This window comes from Cebus imitator, unplaced genomic scaffold (genome assembly GCF_001604975.1).
Source record: "Cebus imitator isolate Cc_AM_T3 unplaced genomic scaffold, Cebus_imitator-1.0 Scaffold147, whole genome shotgun sequence".
Taxonomy (NCBI): Eukaryota; Metazoa; Chordata; class Mammalia; order Primates; family Cebidae; genus Cebus; species Cebus imitator.
The window spans coordinates 1,302,463-1,319,271 of record NW_016107462.1 but is presented as its reverse complement, the minus strand read 5'-3'; the positions used below and the strand labels follow the sequence as shown (position 1 = coordinate 1,319,271).

At 39.1% G+C, this 16,809-nt stretch overlaps 1 protein-coding gene across 2 annotated transcripts in view; it reads left to right on the top strand.

Annotated features, from left to right (window-relative positions):
• The window catches only part of SUCLG2 (succinate-CoA ligase GDP-forming subunit beta), a 281,870-nt gene that overhangs the window by 42,140 nt on the left and 222,921 nt on the right, over positions 1-16,809 (top strand). Inside the window, exons 2-3 of one of the 2 annotated variants that reach the window (XM_017542764.2) lie at positions 8,219-8,292; positions 13,187-13,330. In XM_017542764.2, coding sequence (XP_017398253.1) covers positions 13,249-13,330 — 82 coding nt within the window. In that variant the 5' untranslated portion in view covers positions 8,219-8,292; positions 13,187-13,248. The remainder of the gene's footprint in view (positions 1-8,218; positions 8,293-13,186; positions 13,331-16,809) is intronic. The other variant, XM_017542762.2, reaches the window with a different exon arrangement.

Here is a 16,809-nt window from a genome sequence, read left to right as displayed (position 1 = left end):
GAGGACAGTAGCAGGGCCCTGTGAGGAGGCAAGTCTGATGCACTGAAATGACATGCTTGACCCATGGTAATGGTGATGGTGAATGTGCATGTAGGCTCTTTAGGGTTTACGAAGCACCTTCACGTACATTATCCCAGCCACCCTGGAAGCTTGTGTTTTGCTGATAGCTTGCTTTACCTGCTCAGTGTGCAAGCTCATTTGAGGTGCAGATCTTGAAAAACCCTGCTGTTGTTCCTCTCACACTTGTGATGTGTTTGGGCAACATGATTGAATAAAAATATTTCGTACTTTCCCTTCTCTGAGTATTGTAAAGGATCTGCTCTGATGGCATGTCTAAGCGTGTGAAATGGTTGGGTGGGTTTTAACAAATAATTAATGGCCCCAGAACAATATTTTTGCCTTTTTGAAAATTTAAGGAATGATCCCATGGCCTAGTATTGTACTCTTTTGAATTTGTTTTCAAATGAACACTTCACATGAAGATGATTCTTAGAACACAAACCCCTTTTGCCACCACAGAGACTCACCTGAGTGGGTGGAGGGAATGACATATACACATATACATGCATGTAAATATATATATATTTAAATGAGATGTAGCAGTAACCTAATTTTTGGGAAATAACTTCTAGAGTTATTTATGCCGGAAGTGAGCACTCAATATTTATGAACATGAACCTGACGTAAGACCAAGCTACTTGGCACAAATATCCTCCCTTTATTCCATGAGCTAATCTATTCTACTGAGATGTCTTGTCAGGCTGCAAAGGCAGTGCCTAAGCACAGGGATGGGCGCTTAATGCTGGCCTCTTGAGGGACTGTCAGTTACTCTTGTAACTTCAGGCCTCAGTTACTCGTGTGTCACATGGACTTTTGGCTTGTCATAATCTCAGGTTTCCTTCAGATCTTATTAATCTTTTCAAAGTAATTAGAAAATAATTTTATTAAATGTAATTAGAAACTTTTTCCTTTTTCTAGCTGTCTTCTTTCATTTGTTAATCCATCTTTGGGGAATTAAATGTAGTTATTAAATTAACTCCATTAAATAGTTAAATTTTTATTCAGGAAAAAACAGTGTAGAGATTAATATCACAGTCATTTGTGGGTCCAGGATGAAGAAGTTCCAAATACTATTTTCTCAGATTTGCCCAAATCATTTTAAAAGATGTAAAGTGTAAGCGATGAAATTGAAGTCTGTTGTTATCTCATCTGAAAATTCATAATCTCTTTTCACCCTTTAATGTAGTCAGTGTCCCAAACTTGGCATGTCACCTTCCAAATGGTTTTGATATGTCCATATATGTATCTTCCTAAGATTGTTTACTATTATTATTTTCTATTTAAGTGTGCATAAATACTCTTATGTGTTCCTCTTGTTCTACCACTTGCTAGTTTTTCCCCTCTCTATATTTTGCTTTGTAAATATATTTGCATTGATATATTTCAAGAGCTGGTTAATTCCTTTGAACTATTCTGTGATATTCCATTGGATAGGCCGCATCTTATTAATCCTTAGCTTTAATGTCTTCTGTTTTTGTTATTTCTATGTAGAATCTCTTTAATCAGGGGAGGTCTTGTGTTCTCTCCTAGGAGAGAATCTCAGATGGGCCGCGGTAGCAGATAGAGCTCCTGCTGCCTGTTGCCTGCTGAGGTTGATATTAAATAATGGAAGAAAGTTATAAGATCAAAGGCCCAGCAGCTCTGATGTGGTGGAATGATGTACAGAAATGTCAATAATTAAATGTAATACAAAGGCCATGTCTTAGTTCATTTTCTATTGCTTATAAGAGACAACCTGAAACTAGGTCATTTATAAATAAAAGGAATTTATTTTTTACAGTTATGGAGTCTAAGGAGTCCAAGGTCAAGGGGCTGTATCACCTGAGGGCCTTCTTGCTGGTGAGGACTCTTCTGCATAGTCCCTAGGGGATGCATGGTGAAGGGCTGAGAGTACTAGCTCTGATCCCTCTTCTTCTTCTTAGAAAGCCACCAGTTTCACTCCTCTGAAAACCCTTTAACTCATTAATCCATTAATCCTTCAATGGATTGGTCCATTCATGAGGGCAGAGCTCCCATGACCCAGTAACCTCTTATAGATCCCACCTCTCACTACTGCCACATTGGAGATTAAGTGCCAATATGAGTTTTGGAGGGGAGAAACATTTAAACCATAGCAGGCCAGTTTGGGCACAAGCTTTGAGATTAAGATTGTTTTTGAAGAAATGTCTTTTTTAGGAGTAGCAAGTACATCCGATTTACTACATGCCTATCAACCAACATTGTAAAGTGTGTGTGTGTCTAATACTGGATTTCTTTTTTTTCCTTAAACCCACATCTAATCTACATGTAAGATTTACCTCATCCTCAAACTTTATCCAGAATCCCCTCTTTTCTTTCTGTCCCCACCTCTGCTGCCCTTCTCTATACTCAAGTTGAGGGATCATCATACTGGCCTGCTAGCCAAATAAAGCTTTATTGGAACACAGCCTTATCCATTAATTTATATATGATCTATGGCTAGTTTGCACTACAAAGGCAGAGTTGAATAGTTGCAACAGACTCTAACTGGCCTCAAAGCCTAAAATATTTACTATCTGGCTCTTTATACAAAAATTTTGCTAACCTTAATCTGGTTTAATGCAGCTCTCTCCCAATTGGTTTTATTCTCTAAACAGAAAAAAGTGACTTTTCTAATATCTGAATTTGATCTTCTCACTCCCTGTTGAAAACTGAGTGAATGAAGCCTAAACTCTGGATTTACCTTACCGGTACCTGCATTATCTAGTCCATGCTGGCATTTTCATGTTCCTCTGTCACAACACTTCCGCGTTCTTGCCATACCAACCCCTTTCCTGCCCCAGAGCCATGGAACATGCTGGCCTCTCAGCCTGCTGTGTTTCGCCTCGGTTCCTTCACAGGTATACCTCTTTTCTGTTTCCACGTTCCTGCACAGATGTCATTTTTTCAAAGGTGACCACTCACTCTAAAATTGGCCTGCACAGCTCATCATGTGTCTTTCTTTCTTTTTTTTCCCTGCTGAGACGGAGTCTCCTTCTGTTTCCCACGCTGGAGCGCAGTAGTGCAATGTTGTCTCATGGCAACCTCCACCTCTTGGGTTCAAGTGATTCTCCTGCCTCAGCCTCCCGAGTAGCTGGGAGTAAAGGCACCTGCCACCAAACCCAGCTAATGTTTGTATTTTTAGTAGAGACAGGGTTTCACCATGTTGTCCAGATGGTCTCAAACTCCTGACCTAAGGTCATCCACCTGCCTTGGCCTCCCAAAGTGCTGGGATTACAGGCATGAGCCACTGCGCCCAGCCTCATCATGTGTCTTTCATTTCCCTCATAGCACTTCTTACTCTGTAATTACACTCTTCATTTACGTGTTCATGTCTTTCTTCCCTGCCTCTCTGCCTAGGGCAAAAGCTTGGCGACCACAAAGATGTTGCCTGTGCTGATTACTGCTAGATCTTGGATGTCAAACACAGTGACCACATTATGGATGCAGCAGAAAATTGTTAAATGAATGAACGAAGTGTGGGTTCTGCCAGTTTCCTTGGTAGGAGTTAAAAGCCAGTATATATTTATATCACCTTAATTTGTTTTCTTTATCGATAAATAAATCTTGCCCACTTCTGTTCGCAATGTAAAATTCAGATGATTTTCTTCTGCAACATGATTGAGCTGGCATACTCTCCAGGAGGGTACAGACAGGCATTCTGAAAGGATGCTGGGTATTTTTAGAGCCCTTTATACGTTTGTTTCTGCTGTTGTGCTAATATGCTAATGTTTATCTAGGTTGTATTTTTTCTATCTCTTTATTTCTTGCTGCTTGCTGAGCAGCAGTATAGTTATTCAGCAAACCCTCCTTTGGGCATTTGTCCTTACTGCAAAGTGTTGTACACTTCTTTGCTCCTTAAAATATATACTGCTTTTCTGCTGAACCTAAGATAAAAAGAACAAGGCAGTAGTATCTTTGTGAATCTTAATTCTTTTGAGGTAGTGAAAGCTATCCAGCAACCTCTGCTTCCCATTTTCCCACTGAACCTCATATTCGGTACAGCCTTGTACCTTCCTGCAGTGAAATCTATAAACCAGAGCCTCCTGCTTCTTCTCCTACCCCAGTTGACTTCAAGGCTCAGGGCCCATGTTTGTGCACTGGGAGTCAATACACCAGCATTGCCTCATTAAAGGGCACAGGTTCCTCAGTCAGACATACCTGTATTTGAAATTTGTCTTTGGCTGTAACCAGCTGTGTTACTCTGAGCAGGCACTTAGCTACTCTGAGCCTTCATTTGCTCATCCGCAAAATGGGCTTCTGCTGGTATATTTCTTTGGAGAATTTCACGAGGGAGTGCCTGCCAAGTGGAATAACTCAGTTTCTGGAACTTTATGGGACTCAGAAATGTCTACTAGTATTTGATTTGGTTTAACAACATAAGACTTTGCCAATGCACCCTAAGAAGAATGAATTCTAAAATAGCAACCTGCTATGATCCAGTTTCTGGATAATCTGAAAGCTCAACTGTCTATTTTTTTAATAGAAGTATAGATGATTTTATTATTATTATTTTAAACTGATGCTGCTTGCCTTACTGCTGAGGGCATTAGATAAGAGATGTGGTGCTATCAGAGATGCATTGTCAATGGAACAAAAATGGCTTCAGGCGCTGGTCTGATCCTAGTCTGATGTCCTATGAAGAATAACTTAGGTGTTGTTTCTCTTGATGTGGGAACTTTAAAGTACTTTTCTTTTCTAGCTATCTACTCTAATTAGGTTTATATCCCATCAACACTGGCTTTTCAGGTACCCTATCATCATTATTATCATTTACAGTTTGTGGGCAGCTTTATTTTTCATGCTTTAAAACAGAAAACAGTAATTTTAGGTCAGGAATGGCTGTATAGTTTTTCTCTGTGGTGGTTCCAAGTACTTTTTAGTTGACACAGGATTTACAGACTGACTAAAAAGAGAAAAAGTCAGAAGTAATAATAGAAAGCTCATGGGTTTTTTTAGGTGGGAGACCTAGGTTCAAATCTTGGCTCTCTCTTAATCAGCTGAGTGGCCTTAGACAAGCTACTTAACTAACCTCTGTCACCTTCAGACTTCTTCTGTAAGATGGGGATAACCTAGTTCAGATGAGATAAAAAGTAATTTCACTTATACTAAGTAGCACATTTTCAGATGCTTACTGAATGTGAGATTTTTCTAGTTTGTCCTATTGCAAATTATTGTTCGGTCTCTTTCTGTGATTGTTGAGTGATTCAAGTATAGAAATTCCATGATTAGAGTTGAAAATTCCTTCCCAAATGTATTTAAAACAATGAGCAGGGCTCAGTGGGCACTATTAAAACAAAATCATTCATACGATCACCTGTTTTTATCTTTAATGATTGCCAGATATTTACTTGTTACACTTTTCCTGCTCTTTTATATTTCTGCACTAAATAATAATAGCTAACTCTTTTTGAGTACTTATGGGCACTGTTCCAGTTTATTTGCATATATTAACTCATTTAATCTTTACAACAGCCTTTGAAGATGGGTCTGTTAGTGTCCTCTATTTTATAAATGAGGAAATGAAACTCATTTTAGCTGCCATTTCTGCCATCCATAGGGGAGGTGAGATCTCTTTGTACCCCTTCTAGATTTTAAGAACTCAGCCACAGGGCGCCAGTTCACTGGTTAATTTCCTTACATTGTACAAAACAGGGAGAACCTACGTGAAGAGTGGTCAGTATTTCAGTGCTAAACAAAAGTGATGTTCTATTTTCAAATGTGACTCCAAGTGAAGACTGCGCTTTAGCCTGAATGTGGAAAAAAAAATAAGTGTCAGTACCCACAGTCCTACCCTTTTTTCTACATCTGGCATTATTATTTTTTTCCTTTCCATAGGCTTAGGCTTCTAATCACAATGGTTGCTTTTCGTATCTATTTCTGCAGCAGGTTTTCATGCTGAAAGAGAAGTTGACATACTGGTGTCAACATATTAAGGTCGGAACAGAACAGCATTATTGGTATTGTTATTTTTCCTCTTACAAACAGGATTCCACTTAATCTCTTTTATAGGATGGCACAGTTAAAGTGTCTTCTTCATCAGAGCCTGTTTTAAGAAAGCAGGCCTTTTATTTTATGATACTTATATTGAGAAACATTGAGTTATATCTGTCTTTTCATTTGCACCAACACGTTTATTTGAGGCCTCATATTTCCTAGGTAACGTGACTAAGGTAGATTTATTGGTGCTTATTTGCATACTGAACAACACTGGCAAAACTAAAATATAACAAACACATACTAACTTTTGACTTGCCACAGCCCACCAAGCATCTGCCTTCGTTGCCGTGCCTGTAATGAGAGGGAAATATATTTTCCTCTGGGTTTACAGCTAATTCCTTGTTTGTATTCCACTGTCGTCATTGCTGTTGAGAGCTCTAAATGAGGTTTAAGAGCCTCTTCATATCTAACAGCAGGACTTTATATTAGAGGTGGTAGTTCTTTATAACAGAAAATGCGGCTTTTGCTCACCCACCTCGAATTACATACTGCATTTAAAGAACCCTGCTACATTTAAGTAAGAGGCAAGCCCTTGGTTTTGCAGACAAGTTAATAGAGACTTAAGGCTACACCATTGTGTTAAAGCCTGGCTTTTATTTCTTTCTATCAATGTTGTTTTTAAGTAGATTGCTATTTATGGCATAAATAATAAATGAATTTATTTAAATTTTTTTTTTAATTATAGATTAGATTAAAATTTCTTGGTCTGCCCTCCCCAAATTTACTAGCAATAGCTTGGTGAACATTATCTGGACCTTTTCCCATACATTCACTTAGGCATGTATCTATCCTTAGAAGATACAGTTCATTGCATCATGTGTGAATATGTGTGTCTAAAGCATGTTCTTCTGCTCTATATATTGTTCTGCAACTTGCTGGTTTCTTTTAATTTTGCGCCATTTAGAATAATCAGTGTTATTGTGTTCAGACTTAATAGGCTAGATTAGTCAATGCTGTTGTCATGCATTATTCCTAAGATCTCAGTGGTTAACACGTCAAACGTTTGTTTCTCATTCAAACGTGTGTCAGGTGACATCCTCCATGTTGTAACTCTTGTAATCTAGCCTAGTCTCCCGTGACTCCACCATCTCCACATGTGGCTTGCAGGTCTTTGTAGCCAACAATTAGGGCTCTGGAGGGTTGCACATAGTCTTTTTAAAGTTTTGGCATACTAGCTACAAGAGAACTGAGAAAGGCAGGGGTACACATGGTTACTTGGTTATACTGGGTTGCCATAGATATTTTAAATCCTTCACACAGTCAGAATATATTATAGTTTGTTTTGCCAGTCTCCTATTTGATGGGCATTTGGATCATTTCCAGTCTTACCCTTTTGTTATGTACAAACAAAAGGTTTTGTTTGTACAGAGAAGATCCTTGCATGTATCTCTGGTACATGTTTTGCTAGGATAGATACCCAGGAAGTAGACTTTCCAGGTCAGAGGATGTGAGTGCTTTAGGTTTCATAAACACTGTCAATATGTTTTTGAAGTGTTTTGTGCTAGTGTTCTATTGTAAGGGTAATATCTAAGAAAGTACATTTCACCAGACCTTCAACAACAATAGTATCAAATCTCGTATATGTGTGTGTGTGTGTTCAGTGGCATCTTCCTATTTTCTTTCCTTTTGGCAAAATGGCTTCTTTTGTTTTGTTTGAATTTCTGTTTTCTTGATGACTAGTAAATCCTGGGCTTTTTCTAATGCTGCTTTATGCTGCCTTCCCAAGTGAGCAGCACTACTGTGCAAAGTCAGGCTGAAGAAGGAAGGATGGAGCAAGTGCAGAGCTAATGGGTAGATGATTTTCCCTTGCAGGGGTGCCCAGCTCAGGGACATTTCTTTTGATATAATCTATTGATTCCCCTACCTCCTCACCCCAGGTGTTATTTCAGTTGTTTCTACACCTGTTTTTAAGTTTGAAACCATGGGGTGAAGAATGGTTTCTTGGGCATGTCATTTTCTGTGTAGCTGTCTAGTTTTGTGCTTGGAGTTTTTATGTAAATTCTTGCCCACTTAGCCATTGTCTTGTTATCTCCTGGTTCTCTTTGTCCTCCTCCTCATTTTTCATTACTTTTCTTCTGCTTCTGTTCCCTTGTTCCCATAGGCCCTTAAATCTTCATATGCTGCTTTTCTTCTAAGTTATTTTTTTCCACTTCCTCTCCAGGCTTAGAAATGCTTGCTCTAACAAAGAAACGCAAGAAGGGAGGGAGTGATGGCAAGGATATTGTACAAGGCCAAGGTAACAAAACCTAGGTGCCCACCTGCCCCAGCTACTTTGAGAACATGATGCTATTCCTAAGATGGTCGCTTTGCCAGAATCCATATGAAAGAAAGAAAGAAGTTGGGAATTAGTGTAGCCTTCATCAGGACTCTGGCTTACTGTGTGATCCCTAAGCCGTTTCACCCACAGAGGACAGCAAAGCCTGGCGTCTCCCCCTGCTTTTCAGTCTCTGAACAGAGTCTCAAATTGAGGCAGAAGAGCCTCAAATTGAGGGGAATGGTCATGAGGACAGGTTGGCAAATGACAGGCAGAAACAATTGAAGACACTAGGGTAGATGATCTTTATACTCCATTCCATTCCATGCATTCTAGAATTCATGGATTCTCTGAGAGATTTTTCATGTCTCCTGCAGCAAAGATGTTATTCTATGGTTGTAACAGATAGGTTTTCCTAGGAGTTGAAATAAACTTCTACCATTCTAGCACATCTTAGGACATCACCAACTCACATCTCCACCTCCTTCCCTCCCTCCCTCCCTCCCTCCCTCCAAAGCATGGAGTAGTTACATTTTACCTTACATGTACTCTATCAGTATTTCATGAAAGTCCTATTCCCGGTAGACTTTTGAGGAAAGGGACACTATTTTACTTATCTCTTATCTCAGTCTGTATCACCACAGAGCCTCTGGGACCAGAGTACAAACACTGGGAACCAACAGTGTTACTCAATTGATCAGAGAAGCTTTACTGTTCCACAGTAACCTGTGATCTTGGGCAAGTTCAGCCTGAGTTTCCTAATTTGTAACATGGCTTTATTGGTCAGTAAAGTCAATTGGGCAAAAAGGTTGTGCAATTGTAACAAATAATCTTCAGAATTTCAGTGTCCAAAATCCACAAAGGTGTATTTTTCACTACACATTTATGTTAAGTCACTTGGTATATGTCCATCCTTACTCTGGGCCCTGGCTGATAGATAAGCTTCCATCTTGAATGTTGCCATTCCCCATATCAAGAGAGGGTGAACTTGAAGGGGGTGGGAGGGATGGCAATTAATTGTTGGCCTAAATGTGTCACACAACATATGTACTCACAACTTACTGGCTGGAACCAGTTGATTGATATAATACTGTGATATAATTTAAAAAATACATATTTGGTCTCTACCCCTGTTTCCTGGCACATAGTTCCTAAGCCCGTTGGGATATCTGAAGTGATGAGTGTCTTTTGTACCTTAATGAGATAATTAGTAGTTGGAGTCCCCTAGGTAGCTTCAGGATTGTGACTGGTCACCGGAAAGCCCAAGGCATAATTAGAGGGTTGGGACTTTCGGCTCCATCCTCTCGGTCTCTGGGGAAGAGAGAGGGACTGAAAGTTGAGTTAATCGCCAATGGCTAATGAGGTAATCAATCATGCCTATGTAGTAAAACCATAAAACCTTAAGAGGACAAGGTTTGGAGAGCTTCCAGGTTGCCAAATATATGCTGGTATCTGGAAGGTGGTACACCCAGAGAGGGCATGGAAGCTCCATGGACACACTCTGTGTTATGTACACCTCTTCCATCTGGCTGTTCACCAGTGTCTTTTGTCATAGCTTTTATAAAGAACTGGTAAATGTCAGAAGTACGTTTGTGAGCTCTGTTAGCCATCCTATAAAATTAATTAAACATGAGGAGGGGATTTTTGGAACTCTCAATTGATAGCTGGTTGGTCAGAAGCATAGGTAAAATGATCTGGGGCTTGTGCCTGGCATCTGAAGTGGGTATAGTCCTGTGGGACTGATCCTCTAACCTGGGGGATCTGATGCTAACTTAGGTAGTAGATAGGGCATCACCTAACTTCAGCTATTGTAAGGAAGTACCTAGAAGAAGACTGGGAATATTTCTTGATTTGCACTAATGACAGCTACAGAGAGAGATAAGAATACTTGACATTTCCTGAATGTTTTAACCATGAAACATGAATATTTAATACAATGCCCAGCTCATAAGTGCTCAATTAATAGTAGATAGAACTATTATTGTTATTATTTCACAGTTTATGTTACATTTCCAGCATATTTTCTACCATCCATTCACATAGCAAATTTGTCCTTACCCTTTTAAACAACTGAAAATGCAGAAGTAAACATAAATTATTCTTCTCTAGATTTATCACATTTTTTTTTTTTTTGAGACTAGGCTTCATTCTGTCACCCAGGCTGGAGTAGAGTGGCACAATCATAGCTCTCTGCAGCCTTTGCCTTCTAGACTCAAGTTATCCTCCAGCCTCAGCCATCCAGTTAGCTGGGACTATGGGCATGCACCACCACACCCAACTGATGTTTTTACTTTCTGTAGAGGCAGGGCCTCACTATGTTGCCCAGGCTAGTCTTGAACTACTGGGATCAAACAAACTTCCTGCCTCAGCCTCCCAAGATGTTGGGATTACAGGTGTGAGCCACTGTGCCTGCTCACGCCCAGCTACAAATTCTAAACGAGTAGAGTTGTCTTGAAGTTTTAGAGCCAGTCAGGGACCCTAGTCTTTCAAGTTTTGGATTAACAAAAATAGGTGATTATTCTGTAAAAGAATTCCTCTGTGGAATGATAGCCTGGTGTCAGCAGTGGTTTGGGAACTATGCTCACTGTCCTAGTTTTCAATTTAAGAGCAATAGACTTTAAGCTGGCTTTCATTTGAGTCATTGTAGAAACAGTCAATATATATTATATGTCTATGAAGCTGGCCTCTGGATCAATTGCAATTAGTTTTCAGCAGATTGCATTAACATATCTGAAATTAATACGGCGAGTGTTCTGATGAAAAGGAATTGACCACAACCACATTGTGGCTGTTTTTAGTCTCCTTCAAATGTTCTCTTCAAACTGTATTTTTTCTTCTTTGGTTAATGGCTTTAAATTGGTACGTCTACATAGACATAATCTATTGATTGTTCCATTTGCCTTTTAAAAGTGTCCTAGATAATAGCACATAGCTAACGTTTAATGTTTTCTTTCACTAAGGGGCTTTTTTGCTAAATGCCTTAAACTTGTGTTTTCCTTTATATGTTACATGACACACTATTAAGCCTATAAAGCCTATAAGTGTGTTCATTTATAGAATTTTGTCTCTTTCAAATCACTGATGTTTCATCAAGACTTAAAAAGTAAGATTAATAAATTATGTGTTTTAAAAAATACTATACAGTAAATGATGTGAGCATTGCTTGTCTGGCAATTTATTTTTTACCCCAGTTTTATTTATTTCTAAAGAAGTATAGGCAACTTCAATATTAAAAACAAAACCAAACAAAACCATCATTACCAGCAGCTACAAGGACAGAACAGAGAGCTATCTTTAGGCTTGATCATGTTGAAATTTAATTTTTTTACCAGTGTGTATATTATGTTTATTTCAGGTCTTAAGGACTAACATGTACTTTTTTATTTTTAGAGGTGGCCAGTTTCTGGGAATGAAAAATTGTCTGTATCAGGAGACAAAAGGCAGGGTTGATTCATTTGGCCATCTAAGTGGTATTTTTTGGGTGTCTTTCATATGTCAAGCTCTGTCATGTTCTTCATAGAGATACAGAGAAGTTTAAGGTGCACTTTTTACCCTTCAGTGGAACACAGTCTAGTTGTGTGGGAGTCTAGAGCTTTAAATCACCCTATTTCAAAAGAGCTCCATGAGTACATCGTAGCTTGAGGATACCAGAAGAAAATGACATTTTAAAGACACAGTAGATGTCCTGAAAGGTAATGGCTCCATGTGATGAAGCCCTATGGACCTCACTTTTATGGTCTGTGTGACCCTGCCTCGGACATCCACCAAAGCCATGGACAGAAGCCAATAGGGATCGTATCAGATGATGTCCATGTACTACCAGTCTTGTGATCCAGTTGTGTGATTGATTTTTTGTTTTGTGCATTGATGGTATTGTCATCCTACCTCTTGCAAGTGGTTTCCTTTGCATATGACTCATGGATGGAAAGGAGCTTATGTTAAGTATATTCATTTTTCCTGTTTATTTTTTTCCCCCTTGGGGCTTATGGATTTGTTAGGGAATGCTGTTGATATTATTGGATAAAATGTAAAGAAAGAATTTATTTGTTCATGTTATTGTGCCCTTTGACTATGTTCTTTTAACACAGATAAAAACATATGGCGCATATTGAAAAACCCCTCCTACTTGAAACTTAAGCAAAATTCCTTGAGTACACAAGTTGCAGTTTAGGAGCCAGTTTAATTAATAATGAATCTTTCGGGTTATTGCACTCAACCTCAGTGCATGAAAGACATAATCTCGTTGAACACATAATGGCACTACCTAGATGCTGTTAAAAACTATGGTAAAGAAATGAATTAGTCTGTGGCCCAGTGAGTTCAGAGTGTTTAAACAAATTTCCCAAAAAACCTTACAATGATTAACAATGTGTATACAGTATTAAAATAATGCCATGCTCTTCATTTATTTGGGGTGAGAGGTGGGGAGCCATACCTATATAATAGAGTTCTTAACAGTTTTTAAAATAACTTATTTTGAAATACTTATAGACTCACAGGAAGTTGCAAAAATAGTGTAACAGCCCCATGTACCGTTCATCCAGCTTCCCCTAATGCTGACACCTCGTGTAGTTATGGTACAATATCAAAACCAGGAAATTGATATTTGTGTATTGCTGTTAATTAGACCACAGACCTCACTCAGTTTTCAGCATTTTTAAAAAACTTGCAATCATTTGTGCATAGTTGTTCTTAATAAGTTTTTGTTAGAAAATAATTAAGCATGAATTTATGTGGATTTTGTTTTTCTTTTGCTTCTCTCAACTCTGGGTTCCTGATTGCCAGTCGACAGTACCTCTAAGACTGGCCATGTAGGTTGACTTTTATTTTTCTTGCTATTAATGAGTGTTCTTACCTCTCTCCTTCAATTTCTGTAGGCAGTTCAATTAACTTCCAGAAGATGGCTGAACCTGCAGGAATACCAGAGCAAGAAACTGATGTCTGACAATGGAGTGAGAGTTCAAAGATTCTTTGTGGCAGACACTGCAAATGAAGCTCTTGAGGCTGCTAAGAGACTAAGTAAGCTGATTCATAATGGGTGAAATACACTTGCCCAAATCAGTAAATTCACAGATAGTGGTTTCTCACTAGTTAATTTTTTTTGTTGTTGTGGGTTAAACTGAGAGGGACAGATACAGGGGAGAGCTTAGAATTGCAAAAATCCGGATTGCCTTGTGTACATGTGTGCAAGTGTGCAGGAATCACATGGTGGCTGCAAGATGAGGGGAGGGGTCTTCTGTCAGAGCTTTGTCCCTGTGAGTCTTCAATCCTGCTGACCCATGAGGAGAGGTGGAATCACAGGACAGCCTTCAGTGTGATGGCCTGTGTGTAGGAGAATAGAACCGTCCTTCCCTGACACACCTAGCGGTTTCCTCTAGACTGGACCCTGCCTGACCCATGCTGCATGAGATTCACAGGCACCTCTTTGTCCTCACTTCCGCCAGGATCGCTCATCGGAGGCACTTGGCCTAAGTGTCAAAAACCTTAGAACAGGCTCTATGGGATGGCTTGTGCCTATAATTTCAGTACTTTGAGAGGCTGAGGAGGGAGGATCACTTGAGGCCAGGAATTTGGTACCAGCTTGGGCAACATAGCAGGACCCGTTTCTACAAAAACTAAAAAAATTAGTTCTAGAAGGGTGGTATGTGCCTGTAGTCCTGGCTACTCTGGAGGCTTAGGCAGGAGGATCCCTTGAGCCCAGGAGTTCGAGATTGCAGTGGGTTATGATCACACTAATACACTCTAGCGTGGGCAACAGAGTGAGACCCTATCTTTCTAAACAACAACAACAACAACAAAAGCTTAGAACAGCAAACAATTTCCTTTTCTTTTTAGTATCCCCCAGGGAGGGTGTATTCTTAGAAATTCTTACAGTATGAGCATGAGGGTGTTTTCATCCCAGCTCTTTTTGAAGAATTGTGCAACAGTGGAGCATGGTTCAGTAACGTGTGGAGGGAATGGATGGAAGCCTTCAACAATATTTGATGACATAAAAAGGAAATGGTGATCAATGTTAACTAACAAAGGAGATGATAACAGCAATTTAAAAAGGCAAAAAATGTCAGTTTAGGAAACTATTCTTTTATATGAGATAGTAACACATGAGATGTTGCTCCATGGTAATTTTTCAGAGATTCCAGTCGCTGTTTCACCCAGTTCTCTCAGCTGTGGGTTAGTGGCTGGAAGATACATAGCTGAAGGGCTTCTGAAGCCATTGCAGGGTGAGTCAGTTGTTGTTGGCACCCTTCTTTAAGTCTCTTAGAACATGGGGAGAGCACTCTCTGAGTGACTGGAGGAGACCAAAGGCAAGAGCATGACGTTAAAGTCAAGCTGACTTTGCTTCAGTGTTTTGCCCTCCCTTTTACCAGTGTAGTAATTTTGCGGGTGTACCTTCTTCATCCTTGGCTTAGTTTCTTTGGCTGTAGGTCAGAGCTAATAGTACTTATTTCCTAATGCTATTGCGAGTCTTTAAGAGTGTGTTAGTCTGTTCTCCTGCTGCTAATAAAGGCATACCTGAGACTGGGTAATTTATAAAGGAAAGAGGTTTAGTGGACTCACAGTTCCACATGGCTGGGGAGACCTCACAATCATAGTGGAAGACAAAAAAAAGAGCAAAAGGATGTCTTATATGGTGGTAGGCAAGAGAACTTGTGCAGCGGAACTCCCGTTTATAAAACCATTAGATCTCATGAGACTTACTCACTACTGTTAGAACAGTATGGGGAAATCTGCCCCCATGATTCATTTATCTCCACCTGGCCCACCCTTGACATGTAGGGAATATTATAATTTAAGGTGAGATTTGGGTGGGGACACACCCAAAGCATATGAAAGGGAGATTGTTGTGTGGTAGAACATCTGCCCAATTTTTCTATTTACAGATTTAGATATTAGGGATGAGGTCCTGCTGTCTGGCTTTCAGTGAGTATCCCTGCTGGTGGCATACAGACTGTCTAGTTATCAGTCAGGATTGCCTCTGTCTAGTAGGAGTATAATGTGAGGCACATAAGTATTTTAAAGTTTTCTAACAGTCACATTAAAAAAATGAAAAAAAAGTGGGCGAAATTAATGTTACTCATATATTCTGCCTACTCCAATATATCTAAAACATCATTTCAACTTGTAATTAATATAAAAAGTTATCATTGGGATATTTTGTGTTCATTTTTTTGTGCCGATCTTCAGAAACCTGGTTGGAATCCTACACTTCCAGCACATCTCATTTCAGACTAGTCACATTTTAGGTGCTCAAGAGACTCATGTGGCTAGTCGCTAACATCTGGGACAGTGCAGATTTGGACACTACAAGGATTTGCATGTGCATTCTTCAGCCTTGGGAATGCAGTTGTTTCCCACTAAAAATAAAGAATAGTGCATCTGCTACTCAGTCTTGTCCAGGTCCCAAGCAAAGGTTGAGAGTGTAAGGTAGAGGCACTCTCCAAATTTCAATTTTCTAATTTTCTATGCTTTTTAAGAGTAAGTACTCAGGGACTTTGGCTAGTAATTGTTGTTCTTTGATCTCCTTTTTAAAGTTCTCCCAGATGCTAATACACTAGACCCTTTCTATGTTATGTTAGTTGAAATATATATGTATTCTTTTATGGAACAAATATTTATCGAGGGTCAACCATGTACTAGGCACTGTGGACATAGCTGTGGAAGACAGGTACACCCTTTTTCTTCATAGAATTTACATTCTAGAAAGAAAGTAATTTGTAACTTTCAGATGTTAAATGTAGAAATTTAGAGTGACTTATATTTTAAGAAATGAAAATTGGTTTCATTTTTAAAAACTATCAGGATTGGTTTCTACAGTGAAAAAAATCCCAGTAAAATTAGATCTAAACCTGGATGAGAGCTCCTCAGTGAACTGTGATAATAGACTCAGTAAAGGTTAGTACTGTATTCCAGGCTTTTCATAAGAAAGGATCATTTTTGTTTTATACTCTTGTGGTTTTGGGGATTGGGAAGAGAGAGCAAAGCATGAAGTTCAAGTTGGTCTTTGATCTTCATTTCCCCATTATTTTCTTAAATATAGTGAAGCACTAGCATTACAGGTAAAACTAAGCTTTTTTTTTTTTTTAAAGAGAATTCTGGAAGCCAGCTCATTACTCCCCTCACCCCTCTTAGGTATAACGCATAATATCTTTGAGATATTCCTGATGGAGATATGTACTTAGTGAATTAATTGAGTTCTTAGTTATGGGTTTGTTTTATGAATATTTGTTTAGCCATTTTATTGTGTTTGGTGATTGTATACTATGCTTTTTATTTTTATTTATATTTATTTTTTCCTTCTTTTTTGTTTGTTTTTGAGACGGAGTCTCTCTTGTTCAGGCTGGAGTGCAGTGGCACGATCTCAGCTCACTGCAATCTCCGCCTACCAGGTTCAAGCAATCCTCCTGCCTCAGCTCCACTAGTAGTTGGAATTACAAGCACGTGCCACCATGCCTGGCTAATTTTTGTATTTTTTTTTTTTTTTTCGTAGAGATGAGGTT